Source organism: Solanum tuberosum, unplaced genomic scaffold, assembly GCF_000226075.1.
Source record: "Solanum tuberosum cultivar DM 1-3 516 R44 unplaced genomic scaffold, SolTub_3.0 scf00118, whole genome shotgun sequence".
Taxonomy (NCBI): Eukaryota; Viridiplantae; Streptophyta; class Magnoliopsida; order Solanales; family Solanaceae; genus Solanum; species Solanum tuberosum.
Window position 1 is genome coordinate 641250 of NW_006239043.1, and position 19450 is coordinate 660699.

At 34.1% G+C, this 19450-nt stretch overlaps 1 protein-coding gene and 1 long non-coding RNA gene across 2 annotated transcripts; both read left to right on the forward strand.

Moving 5' to 3' along the window:
- The first annotated feature begins 2337 nt into the window (after positions 1 to 2337).
- Positions 2338 to 5595, forward strand: LOC107061126 (protein EMBRYO DEFECTIVE 1674-like). Its single transcript, XM_015309908.1, has 3 exons — positions 2338 to 2415; positions 2515 to 2600; positions 5433 to 5595. Exons 1-3 carry the CDS (start codon positions 2368 to 2370, stop codon positions 5593 to 5595), a joined length of 297 nt encoding a protein of 98 aa, XP_015165394.1. The 5' UTR covers positions 2338 to 2367.
- Positions 5596 to 13408: 7813 nt separating this feature from the next.
- LOC102605760 (uncharacterized) lies at positions 13409 to 15381 on the forward strand. The gene is made up of 3 exons (XR_001473785.1): positions 13409 to 14630; positions 14774 to 14820; positions 15168 to 15381. It is a non-coding gene; the product is annotated as an uncharacterized lncRNA (long non-coding RNA).
- Positions 15382 to 19450: the final 4069 nt, after the last annotated feature.

Sequence of the window (19450 nt, forward strand, 5' to 3'; positions counted from 1 at the left end):
AAATTGTTGCTATTATGAACTTGCTTTGCGTGTTTTTTGTTGGTAATTTTGCAGAATGAAGAGCATATCTGAGACTTCGCAAATAGCTGCAATGAGTTATGCGACGTCCGTGTCAGATTCGAAGTCCAAATCGACTGATTCTTCAACTATAACAGCTGATGATTACGACAATGAGGATGCTGATTATGATGATGATGCCTCGTTTGCTGAGGCTAAAGCAAATGCTCGTCGGATTAAGATGATTCGGATGATTCGTGTCATTAATAAGCTCAAGGTGATCAGTTTTACTGTTAAAGTTGAAAAAAATGAAATATTGCATGAAAATGAACGCGATCTAGATTTTTGTATTGTTATTCTAGTTTGCTTTTATTGAATTATCAGTTTATTATATTCTTCGATCTGTTATGAAGCTGCTTCTTCAGTGCTTCGTATTGGATTGTTTTTTGAATTTTCATAGTTACACTGCTCTGTTTTCTCAGTGTTATGAATTGCAGAATCGATGATTTAGAATGAATCAGTTTTTTTTCTAGCTTTGATTGATGTTTAGATGTTTTGAGTTTTTGATTTTCGTTCCTTCAAATCTCCAAAGTTCCGCTACTCTGTTTTCTCTGTTCTTCGATTAGAAAATTGACGCTTGATAATCGATTCGACATTCTCTGTTTTGTAGGCGGTGCGAAGGAGACGATCTAAGAGCTTATGCATTTCCGATTGCCTGAAAATCAGCTCCGGCAAGCCGAAATCGGCGTTTTCTCTGGCTACCTCTTGCACATCAGCTTTGTCGTGCGTGTCCATTGGCTCTACTGCCGCCGGCGACATCTCAAGCGGCGGAAGCTGTGAGGCTAATAGAGTAGTACCAAAGGAAAGAGAGTGTGTTCCGAGGAAGATGAAGGTGATTTTCTCAGCTAATATGCGGCGTCGAGCTGAAGCCATATTGAAGGTGTTGTCATCTCATGGTTGTGCTTCTGAAGTTAGGATTCGTCAGCTTCTTGGTGATAGCCCTGATACCAGCAAAGCCTTGAGAATGTCAGTCTCTCTCTCTCCCAGTAGTAGATCTCAGGCCTATGAATGGGGATATTTTTCGAGGGCCCAAATAATCATCAAATCTATTCCTATCTAACGAAACAATATTAGAAAATTACAAAAACGAAACGATTCAGCTCTCTCACACACAGAGCACATAAATAGTGCGTACAAATCATCAATGCATAGTGTACAACTGCATGATGTTTGTGATAGTCTAATATTGTGACTTTTTTCTTGTGTACGTTTGGTTATTTCAGATTGTTGAGGCTAGAAGAAGTGAAGAGGACAGGGGCAGGAGGTCGCACTGATCCCTATGTTTATGTGGTAAGTTAATCAATTACTAATTTAATCTAGGAATATCATAATATTTATTTAAAATATAAAAAAATTGTCATTAAATCTTTTTACACTTTCTAACCTTCAGTATCATTTTGTCTAATGTTTTTCAACCTTTTATTTTAAATCTTTTTGCTGCAGATAAGTTGACAAGTTAGACAACACCAAAACAGAAGTGGATCAAGTTTGTAGATTCCACTTGGAAAATAAATTACCCAAGAGAGCCTGGATATATTTTTTCTATAAATAAATTAGACAAAATTATAATTCCAAAGTTTATTTTACTAGACTAGAGAATCCAAGCCAACCAAAATGGTGATTTACTTTACTTTGTATTCAGACGACTCACTTGAAAATTTACTATACTACAATATTTACGATTCTTCTTGGTTATTATGATTCAAAAAGAAGGAGAATATAATGTAACAAATTCGACATTTGTATGAATTTTATCATTTTATGGTAGAATTTTGAACTTGAACCGATAATGTTTTAATTTTTTTTACCTGTCTATACATTTGGCTTTCTTTACAGCTTACAATATTATTTAGAGATTGTTGGCCAATATTTTTCATATAACAACAAACACAAGTAGGTATTTTTAAAGTGCTCAATTAAGTCGTCAAGAGTGTGCTTCAGTGGTCAATAAAATGGATGAGACAATGAGATCTAAGGTTCAAATGCAAGTATTAGTAATGTCAAGATTGGTTAGAATTATGAAATTATTAGTAATGTAGAGATTAATTATAAGAGAATTTATATAATATTATTTTATGTCTGTCTAACTCACTTCCAAATCAGTTACCAAAGGTTTCCCTAGATAATTTCTTTCTATTTATTTTGCAATCAAATCCTTGAAACTTGAAAGGACAAATTTTTGTTAATGGATATACATTTTAAGAGACCAAAATACCCCTACTCTTATACTTGAAACTTAGAAGGACTATATTTCGCGCTTAAACCAGAAAACAAGCTGAATTTTCTCATTTCGATTTAGGGTTCATTCACATGGCGGAAGCAAATAGTTTCACTCTCTCTTCTTCCTTCCTCAAACAAATACAATCTTTTTTTAATAAATTAATTTTCACCTTAATTACATTCAATTATATACTCTGTAGAAATTCATGGATTTTTATTTTTTTTTACGTTTTGCAGGTTTACTTGTATGATTGGTGGTTGATTAAAGCTGACATTGGTGATGGAAGCAAGCGATTGGGTGTTGGAGGTTTCACTGCAAAAGAGTAAATTTTTTCCCTTTACTTTAGAATGTTGCTGATTTTTTTTTTCTGTTTTGGTTAAGTCTGTTAAATAGGGAGTATAAGATTTTGAGGTATCGGTTTATTGAATTCAGGGAGTTGAATATACGTATTCTTGAATGAAAGTTGGAATTTTTGTTGATAAGTTAGTTAGTTAGTAGGGAGTATAAGATTCTTGAGGTAGTAGTTCATCTAATTCTGGGAGTTGAGTCTTGAATGGAAGTTGGAATCAGAGTAGTTGTCCTCTATGTTGTTCGTACTCTCCAAAAATGTTGCTGCATCAGGATCCGACACACGCCCATCAATATTTTCGAAGAGTCTGATAGGTTGTCCTCTATGTTGTTCGGACTCTCCAGAAATGTTGTTGCACTTGTGTTAGATCCTCCAAAAATGTAATGCCTTTGGAAGATCCGACGCACACCCATCTGTATTTTCGAAGAGTCTGAGCAACTTAGGATGTCCTTTTGTTTGTGATAATGGTGTGCGTGCGAGCTTGTGTTTCGACTGTTCCAACAGGTACCTGCTATCGTCCATGTGATAACTCTGCCAGGCGCCAGCCAAGGCTTAGGCATATAGAAAGAAATCATATAGAGTTTTTTTTTGTTTCTGGTGGAATATGAATCTATGAACTCATGGTTCTCCTTCCACTTCATTGACCACTAGCCCACATCCTTTTGTTCTTGCCAATTTTCAAGTAGTTTCTTGGAGCATGATAAAGCCAACGAACTAGTTCTGTGGTCAAATAATAAATATGCTTTTAAGCTGGTAACCGATCGCATGATTTGAACCCCCCCTCCCCCCCAAAGAAACAAAAAAGAAAAAGAAAAAAGAAGGCAATGGATCACATTAGAGAAAAAAATATGAATTTCTTAAAGTTGGATTTGAATTTGCATGCTCAGATAGTTTTTTTTTTTAAAATCTTTTCTAGGGTGCTGGAAAGTTAGCAAGTAGTTTTAAGAGCAACATTTTGTCCTATCAATCAATATATTATTCCGTTAATCAACAATGGTCAATCCCAAATTAGTGTGGTTGGACTATGAAGCCTCTGTATTGATTCCACTCCGTGCTAATTTAATTTAAATATCAAAGAAGTTAGAGCATTTGCAGGTCTATGTAGGACGTGGTATTTTTTCTCTTACATGTGCTACTTGCACCATCTTTCGGGTGATTTCTGGTCTTTTCTACTTTTATATGACCATTTTTTATTTTATTTTGTTGATGAAAAATGTAATAGATTTCATTAAAGAGTACCAAAGAAGGTCCACAAAAGAGTACAACAACATACCAGAAGATCAAGAGCAATGGTGGGCTTTTCCGACATCATTAAAGATTTAGAATTGATTGATCCTCCTCTCCAAGGAGCTCAATTTACCTGGTCAAGAGGGGAGGTCTCCTTCCAAGCCTCTAGAATTGACAGGTTTCTAATCTCACCTGAATGGAGTGAAATGTTCAATGCTATCAAACAGTTCCCACTGCCTAGAGTGTTCTCCGACCACAATCCCATCGTCTTGGAAAGTGGGGATTGGGATGCTTCACCCTCTTACTTTAAATTTGAGAATATGTGGCTACAATCAGATGGTTTCCTAGATATGGTAAGAGATTGGTGGAACTCTTACATTGTTATGGGCACTCCTGATTTTGTCCTGATCCAGAAGCTAAGGCACTCAAAGAAGGATATTACAAAATAGAACAAAGAAGTTTTTGGTAAGCTTGATACTCGAAGACACAAAGCTCTCATGGAACTTGGAAAGTTGGATCAAATTGCTGAGCAAAGACCTTACACTACTGAGGAGAATTTGAAGTTACTTGATTTGAAAATTGAGATTCACCAGATTGCCATCGCTGAAGAGATCTCATAGAGGCAAAAATCTAGGTGTTTATGGCTGAAAGAAGGTGATAAAAACACTAAATTCTTCCAAAGAATGGCCAACTCTCACAGAAGGAATACCTGCATTGACAAATTGAGAATAAGGGATGGTCTAATTGAAGACAAGGGGCTGATTAAGGAAGGTATTCTAGATTATTACCAAAAGCTATTTCAGGAGGAAGAGACATGGAGACCTACAACTGTTTTTGAGGGACTCTCCACTATCAGTGCTATAGAAAAAGAGGAGCTTGAGCTTCCTTTCAATGAGCAGGAAGTGTCAGAAGCCCTTAAATCTTATGCTCCAAACAAAGCCCAAGGCCCTGATGGCTTCACCATGGCCTTCCTCCCATTCTCCACAAAAGATTGTTATAGCATGTCTTTACCTTAGACCTGCCATCCTTTCAATTTCTACGACACTCATTTTGTGGATATGTTGGATTTTAGAAGCACATTATTCATTTCTATATAACACTGTTAATTTCACAAGAGGTTAAAACACACTTTTATTATAGTTAAATTTTAATCAAGACGCAGATGATATGTGGATTTCAGAATTTTGCTCTGATTGTCTCTCAAGTAGCCAAACAAATTGTTTTAATCTTTTCCATGTTTTATTGCATTGATCAAGTAGGAAACACTGTTCTAGTAATGTTCTTTTAGTTGGATTGTTTTCCAAGTTGCATACAAAAGTGTTATGTGGAAGGTATGAAATTTTTTCAATGATCCTTTTCCAGAACATAATTTGCATGACGCAGTTTAAATTCCTTCCTTTGGGTTCTTTTCCATGAGATGTCAGATAAAAAGTTCAATTATCTTTGCCTCTGGATGCCCCTATTGGACCGCTCATATGCAAGCATATTAACTTCGTCTTAGTTTAAAAGTGCTTTAATGGAACTAGAGTACTGTATTATTTTGTTTTGTGTGATATTTTGTTGCACTTCGTTAAATAGGAGACCAGATGGAAGAGTTTTCCACTCCACAACAATTGCGAAGAGGCGTGATACTACCACTTTAGTGACGGTGGATGGCATCACCATTCTTCTTAGTGGTTTCATTAATAGGTGTCGAACTCTTCAAAATGGCTTCTCATCAGAGGTATTGAAGTTATTTTAGTTCTTAACTCATATGACTGCTTTATCTGCAGCTGTTTTGATGGAACATATAATTGAGGTTTACATTAGCTAAGAAGTTTTAGAGGTTCTATTTGGTCCCATCTGTAGCATTAACTGTCGAAACATAGTACTATCTATAGTTTGTCAATCTTGGTGGAAGACAATGTATGACTTGCACACACATCTTGTACAATTTTTTTAACATTATTTGGTTATTAATGAAACTTTTTGACTTGAATATTCATATTACTATCCAATGGGTCCTCTCTTGTTAATTAATTTTTGCTTACCTCTTTTGAGTAATCTCTGCTCAATAATTACTTCTGACAGTCTTTCTTCAGCTATCACTCATTTTTTACAGATAAACTTCAGTCTTTTCTGCTTTTGCGGTTTTAACTGACTCCTTGAGGAACCTAAAGAAGGAAAGCCTGCTAAAGCATAAAATGTACTCTCCAAAATGAGCATACACATGCTAGTTACAAATTAGAATAAAATCATGTTTTGTGAAGATGAAATAATAAATAATCTCTACCTCCAAGGTAGGGGTAAGGTCTATGTACACTCTACCCTCGTTCCTCCCCAGACCCCACTTTGTTGTTGATGAAGATAATAAACAGAAATTTTAAACTAACAGGTGAGTCTGCTGCTGTGTCATTTGGAGAATCACCCAATGAAAAATGCAGCCTCTGGAATTTCTGATTTCTCAGAGTCAGCAAACGCATCAGCTGATTGCACAAGTAGTTCCTTTACAATGTCTGTTGATCATCTTCCCGCCAATGTTTTACGAGATCTCTTAATATCGGGTGCTGGTGATCCAGAAGGCGGCATGCTAAGAAAGAGTATTTTTAATGAAATAGTGCAGAAATATGGTAACAATGCTTTCCACGTTGATGAAGCTTCTTCTTTGAACCAAAAAAGTGGTAATCAGGTCACACCCCAAAGTCCTTCACTGAGTGGATGTCCTAGTCAAAAGAAGAAAGCTAAAACAAACCGGAAGCAAGAAGATAGCTGTATCCCAGATGCAGAATCTGGTAAAGAAGACTTGCCGGAAGCTACTCCAAAGGATATGCAAGAAAAGAGAGTTTTGGATAGACTAGTGCATAGAAGTGGTGACGATGTTCTTACCGTTAGTGAAAATTCTTGTTTGAACCAAAAAAGTGGAAATCAAGTCACAAGCAGGGGTCCTTCACTGGATGAAACTCCTTCTAAAAAGAAGAAAACTGCAGCTAATTTGAGGAAAGAAGATGATAACCATGTGCCCGATGCACAATGTAGAAAAGAAGTGCTTCAGAAATGTAATGATGAGAATGGAACAGATATTGATAAGAATAGCTCAAGTAGCATCTCTTTAACAAGAGATAAAGCTAGCTTATATAAGAAAACCAAAGTTTACCGACACAAGAAGAAAAGAGAGATGTGCACAAAGTATCTGGACAGGGAGATTTTGGGATAGTAAACACCACTAACTCAAGTAATGGTCCATTGACAAGAAGCAGAGCTAAAAAGAAATGGTTAAAAGAACAATGTCAAGAAGGAAATTGATATCTGTGAAGGTATTATACGAGTTTTGCTGTACAGATTAGCTACCCGTGGATATTAATCTGGAAATTCGTCAAATCATGATGTTTATGGATTTGTCACTATGTTATTGTAGTCCACAAGGGAGGTGAATTTTGAAGGTTATGTTTTTGTTGTGGATTACATCACACCTCCTGAATTTTCTGTATCAAATGGTTCATACACATGATCTTTTCCGATGTTGATGCAAGTATGGAATAGCTGGCGGAATACTGTTTCTTGTTTCTGGTGTGTGGTTTGGAGAGAAAGGAACTTCTTGTGTTTTGAAGAGAAGCATATTAGAGTTCATATAGTCCCTCTAAGTTTAAGAGAGGTCTGCTCACATGTACAAAAAATTAACTTTAAAGCGTCATTTTTCAATTACTAATATGCAGAAGTTTTTTTATTCTAATTTGAAATATGAAAGGATATTGTCTTTTTAAGTACTTCCATAGTTTCATTTTGTTTGACAAAAAATTGATTACAATTGGAGTTCAAAAGAAATATTTCCTCCATCTCAATTTATGTGACATTTTTCGTTTTTTGAGAGTCAAATAATTTAAGTTTGATCGGAAATTTGCGTGTGACATCTTCAGTTTTTTTGAAATGAAATTTTTATATTTGTAAACTAAGTAAAAACTACTATAAGTCACAATAATTGACAACTCAAAATAATTAAAAGATATATGAAAAATTTACGATTAAAAATAGACTTATTTGAATCTCAAAATTCGAAAAGTGCCACGAAAGAAGTACTTAATAGTCAAATTTTTTTTTTTAACTAATATGTATTAGCCTGATTTACTAGTTTACACTTTCTAACTTTCAACATCATTTTGTCTAATGTTTTTCAACCTTTTATTTTAATCTTTTTGCTGTAGATAAGTTGACAAGTTAGACAACACCAAAACAGAAGTGGATCAACTTTGACTTGGAAAATAAATTACCCAAGAGAGCCTGGATATATATTTTTTATATAAATAAATGAAACAAAATTATAATCCCAAAGTTTATTTTACTAGACTAGAAAAATTATATACTTTATGCTTCTTGATTATTATTATGGTTCAAAAAGAAGAAGAATAAAATATTTCAACATTTGTATGGATTTGTGGTAGAATTTTGAGCTTGAACTAACAACATTTTAATTTTAAACCTGCCTATACATTGAGCTTTCTTCAAAATTACAGCTTACAATATTATTTAGAGATTATTGACCAATATTTTTCATATAACAACGAATACACGTAGTCATTTAAAGTGCTCGATCAAGCAATGAGTTAGAATTATATATGCATAACTCACCTCCAAACAGAGGTGTATCCATGATAAGTGCATTATTATGAAAAGGTGGATCTAATCGGTTTGACATTTAGATTCTTATCATTGAAAACAATTAAAATTTTAAATACAAAATTGAAATGTTGAATTAATTAAAACACGAAAAATGCTACCAATAACCACTTTTAGAGCTGTTACCCATCTTAAAAAGAGAAATAAAACAAGATATATATAAAAGTGAAATTTCTAACATCACTGAAAAGTCCCAATCATTGTCACATTATATGATACTTCCTATGTGGGTTCACACATCTATATTTAACAAAAAATTTTAAAATATAACACTACTAGATATGATTTCGAAAGGGGAGCATGAGTTCACGTGAACCCGATGACCCCCTCCTACATACACCTCTACCTCCAAATCAACTACCAAACGATCCCCTAGGTGGTTTCTTCCTATATATTCCAACCTTGGTAGACACCCACAATAATGTAGAAATTAATTATAAAAAAATAATCTTATTTTATGTCTGCGTAACTCACTTCCAAACCAATTACCAGAGGATCCTAGGTGTTTCCTTCCAAGAGTCCTAACTTCAGGACACCCAATCAACTACCAAATAATCCCTTAAAGTAATTATCCTTTTGGCTAGAATGGTATTTTACATATGTTATTTTATCTTTAAAAATATTTTTACCCTTTTAACTAAAAAATGGAAAAAAGATTAGTTTATTTTAAAATAAAAAAAATATTATAATTTATTTTAAATTTCTGGCCAAATTTTCTGGCCATTTAACATTTACCCTTTCTTTCCGGGATTCCATCTATTCTAGCTTTGACGGACTTTGTTCATTGATATACATTTTAAGAGACCAAAATACCCCTACCCTTATTAGTTAAAAGGACTATTTTTCGCGCTTTAACCAAAAGGCAAAGCTGAATTTTCTCATTTCGATTTAGGGTTCATTCACATGGCGGAAGCAAATAGTTTCACTCTCTCTTCTTCCTTCCTCAAACAAGTACAATCTTTTTTTTAATGAATTATTGTTCACCTTAATTACATTCAATTATATACTCCGTAGAAATTCATGGATATGTTTTTTTTTTTTACATTTTGCAGGTTTACTTGTATGATTGGTGGTTGATTAAAGTTGAAATTGGTGATGGAAGCAAGCGATTGGGTGTTGGAGGTTTCACTGCAAAAGAGTAATTTTTTTTACCCTTTACTTTAGAATGTTGCTGATTTTTTTTTTTCTTTTTCTGTTTTGGGTAAGTCTGTTAAATAGGGATTATAAGATTTTGAGGTAGTGCAGGGAGTTGAATATACGTATTCTTGAATGAAAGTTGGAATTTTTGTTGATAAGTTTGTTAGTTATTAGGGAGTACAAGATTCTTGAGGTGAGTTGAAATCAAAGTAGTTGTTCGGTCTCTCCAAAAATGTTGCTGCATGAGAATCCGAAACACGCCCATCAATATTTTCGAAGAGTCTGAGCAATGTAGGATGTCCTTTTTTTGTGATAATGATGTTCGAGTCAGCTTGCGTCTCGACTGTTCCAGCAGGTACCTGCTACCTTCCATGTGATAACTCTGCCAGCCAAGGCTTAGGCCTATGGAAAGAAATCATCTAGCGTTTTTTTTGTCTCTGCTGGGATATGAACCTAAGAACTCATGATTCTCCTCCCACTTCATTGACCACGAAGAAGAAGGTAATTGATCACATTAGAGAAAAAATATATGAATTTATTAAAGTTGGATTTGAATTTACATGCTCAGATAGTTTTTTGGATCTTTTACAGGGTGCTGGAAAGTTAGTGAGTAGTTTTAAGAGCAATGTTTTGTCCTATCAATCAATATATCAATCCATTAATCAACAATGGTCAATCCCAAATTTGTGTGGTCGGACTATGATGCCTCTTTATTGATCCCATTCTATGCTAATTCAATTCAAATATCAAATAACTTAGTGCATTTGGAGGTCTATGTAGGACGTGATTGAACCATTTCAACGACCTCTCATATTTTTTTTCCTTTTCATGTGCTACTTGTACCAGCTTTTGGGTCATTTCTAATATTTTCTACTTCTATATGACCAATTTTATTTTATTTTTGATGAAAAAGGTAATAGATTTCATTAAAGAGTACCAAAGAAGGTACAAAAAAGAGTACAACAACAACAACATACCCAATGTAGTCTCACAAGTGGGGTATGGGGAGGGTAGGATGTACGCAAACCTTATCTTTACCTTTATGGGATAGAGAGGCTGTTTCCAATAGACCTTTGGCTCAAAATAAAAGTACTCGACGTGGGGTTGTAAGAAAATAAGGCAGTAAAATAGCAATATAAGGTATAGTACAAACTAAAATATTTCCTTCTATATGTTGAAGGAATGTAAAAGATCTAACATAAAGTTCATGTCCGATAAAATGTTTTTCCTTTACACCATAAGTATAAACTTTTCAAACATCTAGATTTAACATGAAGTATGTTTTCCCTTCTATCATTAAAATACCTGTTATTTCTCTCCTTCCAAACATTCCAGAAAATGCAAGTATGGGCTGCCTTCCAATATAATCTGTTCTTAGAATAATACTGGTCATCCCAGCTACTTAGAGCAAGTTTTATCAACCTGGCATAACCCATTTAACTCCAAAAATCGCTAGAAACATGTCCCTTAGTTGCCTGGTGAAAGTACAGTGGAGCATTAAGTGATTTACTGATTCATTAGCTTTTTCACATAGAACGCATCTGGACCTCTTTTCTGCAGATTGTCAAGTGTTAAACAAGCCTCATGAGTTCCAATCCAAGTGAAGCAATCAGCTCTAAGGGGTGTGATGGTCTTCCAGATTGTTCTCCACTGCCAACGTCCACAGTTTCTTATTGTCGACAAAAGATTGTTATTGCATGTCTTTGCCTTAAACCTTCTATCCTTCCAATTTCTACAACAATTATTTTGTGGATATGTTGGATTTTAGAAGCACCTTATTCATTTCTATATAACACTGTTAATCTCACAAGAGGTTAATTAATACATGCTATTATTTTAGTTAAAATTTAATCAAGACACAGATGATATGTGGATTTCAGAATTTTGGTCTGATTGTCTCTCAAGTTGCCAAACAAATTGTACTAATCTTTTCCATGTTTTATTGCATTGATCAAGTAAGAAACTCGGTTCTAGTAATGTTCTTTTTGTTGGATTGTTTTCCAAGTTGCATACGAAAGTGTTATTTGGAAGGTGTGGAATTTTGTCAATGATCCCATTTCCAGGACATAATTAGCATAGCGCAGTTAAAAGGCCTTTCTTTGGGTTCTTTTCCATGAGATGACAGATAAAAAGTTTATTTATCTTTGCCTCTGGATGTCCCTATTGGACCACTCATATGCAAGCATATTAATTCATAACTTTGTCTTAGTTTAACAGTGCTTTAATGGAACTAGAGTACTGTATTATTTATTTCGTGTGACAAGGCATTTCTTGGAATCAAGTAGTGTGATATTTTGTTTCCCTTCGTTAGGAAACCAGATGGAAGAGTTTTCCACTCCACAACAATTGCGAAGAGGCATGATACTGCCACTTTAGTGACAGTGGATGGCATCACCATTCTTCTTAGCGGTTTCATTAATAGGTGTCGAACTCTTCAAAATGGCTTCTCATCAGAGGTATTGAAGTTATTTTAGTTCTTAACTCATATGACAGCTTTATTTGCAGCTGTTTTGATGGAACATATAATTGAGGTTTACGTTAGCTAAGAAGTTTTAGAGGTTCTATTTGGTCCCATCTGTAGCATTAACTGTCGTAATCATAGTACTATCTATAGTTTGTCAATCTTGGTGGAAGACAATGTATGACTTGCACACACATCTTGGACAATTTTTTTAACATTATTTGGTGTTTATTAATGAAACTTTTTGACTTAAAAATTCATATTACTACCCAATGGGTCCTGTCTTGTTAATTAATTTTTGCTTACCTCTTTCCAGTAATCTCCGCTCAATAATTACTTCTGACAGTCTTTCTTCAGCTATGACTCATTTTTTACAGATAAACTTCAATCTTTTTCTGCTTTTGTGGTTTTAACTAATTCCTTGAGGAACCTAAAGAAGGAAAGCCTGCTAAAGCATAAAATGGACTCTCCAAAATGAGCATACACATGTTAGTTACAAATTAGAATAAAATCATGTTTTGTGAAGTTGAAATAATAAACAATCTCTACCTCTCCAAGGTAGTGGTAAGGTCTATGTACACTCTACCCTCGTCCCTTCCCAGACCCCACTTTGTGGAATTACACTAGGTATGTTGTTGTTGATGAAGATAATAAACAGAAATTTCAAACTAACAGGTTTGCCAGCAGTTCCTTCTTGGATTTCCATACAATTGGGAAGAGTCTGCTGCTGTGTCATTTGGAGAATCAACCAATGAAAATGCAGCCTCTGTAATTTCCGATTTCTCAGAGTCAGCAAACACATCAGCTGATTGCACAAGTAGTTCCTTTACAATGTCTGTTGATCATCTTCCCGCCAATGTTTTACGAGATCTCTTAATATCGGGTGCTGGTGATCCAGAAGGCGGCATGCTAAGAAAGAGTATTTTTAATGAAATAGTGCAGAAATATGGTAACAATGCTTTTAACGTTGATAAAGCCTCTTCTTTGAACCAAAAAAGTGGTAATCAGGTCACACCCCGAAGTCCTTCACTGAATGGAAGTCCTAGTCAAAAGAAGAAAGCTAAAACAATCCGGAAGCAAGAGGATAGCTATATACCAGATGAAAAATCTGGTAAAGAAGACTTGCCGGAAGCTACTCCAAAGGATATGCCAGAAAAGAGATTATTGGATAGACTAGTGCATAGAAGTGGTGACGATGTTCCTACCGCTGGTGAAAATTCTTGTTTGAACCAAAAAAGTGGTAATCAGGTCACACCCCGAAGTCCTTCACTGAATGGAAGTCCTAGTCAAAAAGAAGAAAAGCTAAAACAATCCGGAAGCAAGAGGATAGCTATATACCAGATGAAAAATCTGGTAAAGAAGACTTGCCGGAAGCTACTCCAAAGGATATGCCAGAAAAGAGATTATTGGATAGACTAGTGCATAGAAGTGGTGACGATGTTCCTACCGCTGGTGAAAATTCTTGTTTGAACCAAAAAGTGGAAATCAAGTCACAAGCAGGGTCCTTCACTGGATGAAACTCCTAAAAAGAAGAAAACTGCAGCTAATTTGAGGAAAGAAGATGATAACCATGTGCCCGATGCACAATGTAGAAATGAAGTGCTTCAGAAATGTAATGATGAGAGTGGAACAGATATTGATAAGAATAGCTCAAGTAGCATCTCTTTAATAAGAGATAAAGCTAGCTTATATAAGAAAACCAAAGTTCACCAGACGCAAGAAGAAAAGAGAGCTGTGCACAAAGTATCTGGACAGGGAGATTTTGGGATAGTAAACACCACTAACTCGAGTAATGGTCCATTGACAAGAAGCAGAGCTAAAAAGAAATGGTTAAAAGAACAAGGTCAAGAAGGAAATAGATATCTGTGAAGGTGTTATGGGAGTTTTGTTGTGCAGATAAGCTACCTGTGGATATTAATCTGGAAATTCCTCAAATCATAACGTTTATGGATTTGTCATTATCTTATTGTAGTCCACAAGGGAGGTAAATTTTGAAGGTTATGTATTTCTTGTTTTTGTTATGGATTACATCACACCTCCTGAATTTTGTGGGTATCAAATGGTTCATGCCTGGGAGTATACATGATCTTTACCGATGTTGATGCAAGTATGGACAAGACAAAGTAAGGAATAGCTGGTGGAATACTGTTCCTTGTTTCTGGTGTGTGGTTTGGTGAGAAAGGAACTCCATGTGTTTTGAAGAGAAGCATTACAGACGATTAAGTTAGATTGTCTTTTGTTGTTTCATTTTTGATGTAAACTGAAATCTGCTAATGAGACAGAAACTCTATTAGAGTTCATATAGTCTTTCTAAGTTTAGGAGAGGTCTTACTTTTCTTTTCTTTTTCTGCTCACATGTACAAAATTTACAGCACTCAATTTGTGTTGTTTTGTGAATACAATTACAATAATCACCTTTCGAAAAAAGCATTTCAGTTTTTTCCTTTTTGTGTTCCTCATAAGTAGATCATGGTCGTGCTAAGACCAAGTGATGTGAAGAAGATTAGTCAGTTTCTTCATGTGACAAGGTACTTCAACATAGCTGATGCTGTATTTTGGACTTTGTCAAAGTTATTGCATTATGTTTGTATATCCAGCACTGATTTTTCTCAATTTCTTTCAGCATCATTTCATCTAATGATTTTATCAACCTTCTCTCTTTTTGCTGCAGATAAGTTGACAAGGTAGACAGCACTAAAACGGAGGTAAATCAAGTTGGTAAGTTCTACCTGAAGTTAAATTTTGGCGTAAGAGAGGCTACATGTATGTATTATAACAAGAAATATATGTATACGGCCAAGTTGGCCTTGTTATTATTGATGAATTATTTACTTGATAAAAAAAGAGAACATGAAATATTATATAATTGACACCAAAAGTACAGTTGCAAAGCTTATTGTACTAGACAATTTATTTTTTCAGTTTTCAGTTTTCAAAATTGCATCTTACGGTATTGACTTCCATCAAAATTGCAGCTTACAATATTATTTGTCTAAATTAGATTTTATTGACCAAAATTTTGTTGACCAAATCTATGATATTCTGACCCACCATATTTGGAACAGACACAATTAACAAGTCAAAAAGACTCAAACTACATGGAAAGGACAAGAAAGTATACTAAATGTCAAAGCCATCTTGAAGAAGCAAAAGTTTCAAAGTCTCCTCTACAAATCTATATACTTGGTATATTCCTCTTCCTCATTTCTTCTTCAACCATCTGCATTTATATTAATTTTGTTCAAGTTTTCTTATACATCGAACCATTGTGAAGAAAGACATAATCCATGGGTAAATACATGGAGATGGTGGATGTAGGTGTGAGAATAGTAGCTAGGTTTCATTCACATTGCCCTCAGACTGCTCGAATGTATTACCATCCACCCTCCAACATCCATGGCAATGCTTCAGATTTTCCTCGTCGTTGTCAAAAAGAGAAACTTGGATTTATTGCTCATAATCAAGAGCCAAACTCTATGGAGAGTTATGGTGTCAAAACTTCCATGCATGTTGACACTGCAGACTTCATCGTTCACACGTTGGACTAAGTCCATGTATGTATGGAATTATGAATACTTACTTTTGTGAAGGATTGAAAGTGAAAATTTAATGGATTGGGATGTCAAGTTTGTGTGTTTATACGTGATGTCAGTGTATATAAGTTAAATTCTTATTTTATTGTGTGATTATTATTGTATGTATTGTTTATGGCATGCTGGCTTGATTGGTTTGAAGGAATAGGAAAGAAAGAAAAAGAGAGATTAAATGAGTGATTTAAGGAAGTCATGTTTAGTATAGTACATATAAAGTCGGGGGTGTGATTGTTTGTTGATCAAGTTTATGTATATATATATATATATGGGTTAGTATGAATTGAAAATATTTATTACTTTATTTGATTTTTGATGTTTTTGCGCCAAGAAAAAATTAGTAATTATTTATGGAATACGATTGATCGATTCCGTGGACCCAAAGAAGAATCTTAGCTTTTCGTGTGTATTTGTTCATAAATTTTTCAATATACAATTAATCGATTTTGTTTGAAACCAAATTTTGTTGTGCCATTTAATCTGACCTATTGAACTATACTAATTGCTTCTCTAGAGCTAAAATCACAATTTTTAAGTTTTGGGGTGATAATAGGAATTTAGGATTATCACATCTTTTAATGTGTAATATTGATGAATTTTTGGAATATGATTGATAGACTTTGTTTGACTTCAAATTTTGTGGGTTCATTTGTAAAATGACCTGGTGAAATACTCTTATTAAAGCCTTTGCAAGACAGATGACACTTTTTTGGAGTTTAGGGTTGAGGAAACAAGAACTCATGATTTTTCCAGATTTTTGTGTGTATTAGTTCACAATATTTTAAAAAATATGATTGACCAAAGACCAATTCAATTTGATCCTAAATTTTGCGGTTCCATCCTTGGTTTCATACCCATAATCTCTATAGGATGCACACTATTTTTTTAGAGTTTAGGTGTCACGAAACATGAATTCAGATTTTTTTTTTAGCTTTTTGTGTAAATTAGTCTATGAATGTTTTGGAAAATGGCTGATTGACTCTGTTTGATCTCAAATTTTATGAGTTCATCTGTTATGACATAGTGAATGACATTCACAACATCTACATGATGAATGCCACTTTTCTAGAATTTGGGGTTTTGTAAACAAAAAATCAGGATATTTTCAAGATGAATACCATTGTTCTAAAATGTAGAATATTCGCAAATTTTTCGTGTATTAGTTCACAATTTTTTGGGAATATGATTGATCAACTTTGTTTAACCCAAATTTGGTCCTTCCATGACGACCTAGTGAACAATAATTATAGCATATACAAAATGAATGCCATTTTCTTAGTATTTTGGGGGTCACAAAATATGATATAAGAGTTTTCTCAATTTTTCGTGTTTATTAGTCCATTGATTTTTGGAAATATGTCTGACATACTTTGTTAGGTTTCAAATTTTGTGGGTCAATCTGTAATGATCTAATGAACAATAATCATAGCATATACAAGATGGATGCCACTTTCTTTAGAGATTGGAGGTCAAGAAATAGAAATTCTAGAATTTTTCAGTTTTTTTGTGTGTTAGTCCATGTATTTTGGAAAATAATTGATTGACTCTACTTGACCCATAATTTTTTAGGATCATTCTTAATGACCTAGTGAACCATACTCATAGCCTTCACATGATCCACACCATTATTTTTTTTAGCATGTAGAGGTGTGATAAAACATAAATTTATACTTCTCACTTTTTCATGTGTATAAATTCATGAATTCTTGGAAATATAACTAACATTCACTATTTTGAACCAATATTTCCTAGGACCATCTGTAATGACCTAGTGAACCATACCCATAACCACTACATGATCCACACCAATTTTATTTACATTCAGAAGTCACAAAATAGGAATTCATGATATTCTCCATTTTTCGTCCATAAATCTTTGAAAATATGAGTGAGCGATTCTGTTTAGCTCAATATATTTTAGGACCGTCCGTAATGACATAGTAAACAATATTCATAGCCTTTACATGATCCACAACATTTTTTTTAGCATTTAGGGGTTGTAAAACTCGAATTCAATATTTTCTCAATTTTTTGTGTGTATTAGTCCATGGCTTTTTTTGAAATATGACTGACCTGCTCTTTTTGGCCTAAGATTTTTCTGGATCATCCATAATAACCTAGTAAACCATATATGTAGCCTCTACTTGATTCACATATGTTTTAGTATTTAGGTGTCATAAAATAAAAATTCAGAATATTCTTCATTTTTTGTGTGTAACGTCCATGAATTTTTGGAAATAACTGGCGGTCTGTTAAGCCCGATATTTTTTAGGATAATTCGTAATGACCTACATCGTTTTTTTTGCTTAGAGGGATCACGATATGAGAATTTAGGATTTTCTCAATTTCGTTTGTATTAGTCTATAAATTTTTAGAAATATGACAAACCGATTCCGTTTGGCTCCAAAATTTTAAGAACCATTCGTAATATCTTAGTGAGCATACTTTATAGCCTATACGTGATCCACGTTCATGTTTTTCACATTTAAGGGTCACCAAACATTTTTTTTAAAAAAACTTTTGTGTGTATTAGTCCATTAATTTTTGAGAATATGACAGATCAGGTTGATTTGACTCAAAAAATTTAAAAACCACCAGCAATGACTTAGTGAACCATACTCATAGCCCCTACATAATCCACATCATTTTTTTTAGCATTTATAGAAGTCATAAAATAGAAATTTAAAATTTTCTCTATTTTTTGTGTGTTAATTCATGATTTTTTTTGAAATATTACTGACCGATTATGTTCGAACCTAATCTATTTATGTGGTTGATATCTTGATCACTGGCATAATCACTCAGTCCTTGAGGATGCAGCTTCTACGAATTGAGGTTATTCCCCGCTAGAATGGGCCAGGCGGGATGGGGGAGCGGTCGAGCGTGCAAAGGCGCAAGTCGAGCAACGTATCTGAACTGAGATTATTTGAATCTATAAGTGACGACCTAGTGAATGATATCCATAGTCTCAATTTACATTTTTAGAGTTTAGGTGTTACGAAATGACAGTAGGATTTTCTCAACTTTTTGTGTGTATTAATCAATAATTTTTGAATATGATTGAACGACTTTTTTTGTCCCCAAATTTTGTGGGTCCATATGTAATGACCCAGTAATCGATACCAATAACATCTATAGGATGAATGCCATTTTTTTGGGAGTTTAGGGATCATGAAGTAGAAAATCAAGAATTCGTTTGTTTTTTGGTGTGTTATTCCACAATTTTTTTGGGAATGACTGTTCAACTTTGTTATGGGTCTACCCGTAACGACCTAGTAAACGATATTCATAGTCTATACAAGATCCTCACCATTTTTTTAGAGTTTAGGGGTCACGAAACATGAATTCAAGATTTTTTTTCTAATTTTTGTATGCATAAGTCTAATTTTTTTTGGAATATGTGTGATCGACTCTATTTGAGCTCAAATTTTGTGGGTTCAATGGTGATAACCTATTAAATAATACTTATAATTTTAGAAAAGTAGGCGTTGCTTTTTTGGAGTTTCTATCACAAAACTAGAATTCATAATTATTTCGTTTTTTTCATGTGTATTACTCTATATATTTTTTTGAAATATGTGATCAACTTTGTTCAAACATACTTATCCAACTTGTTTTTTCCTACCCAATAGAGCATTTCACTCTCTTCTAACTCTTACATAAAGAGTTGGTGATAGTTATGACCTCCCAGCTGGTGATATCAAATGATTGAAAATAAACACTTCAAGTTAGAGAAGAATGTGTATTTTATTCGTAGA

Excerpts from the sequence above, each read along its gene's own strand:
- LOC107061126 (XM_015309908.1), top strand. The coding sequence starts at position 2,368 with ATGGCGGAAGCAAATAGTTTCACTCTCTCTTCTTCCTTCCTCAAACAA. Across the intron at positions 2,416-2,514 it reads CTTCTTCCTTCCTCAAACAA|GTTTACTTGTATGATTGGTG; the intron begins ATACAATCTTTT and ends TACGTTTTGCAG. Across the intron at positions 2,601-5,432 it reads GGAGGTTTCACTGCAAAAGA|GAGACCAGATGGAAGAGTTT; the intron begins GTAAATTTTTTC and ends TTCGTTAAATAG.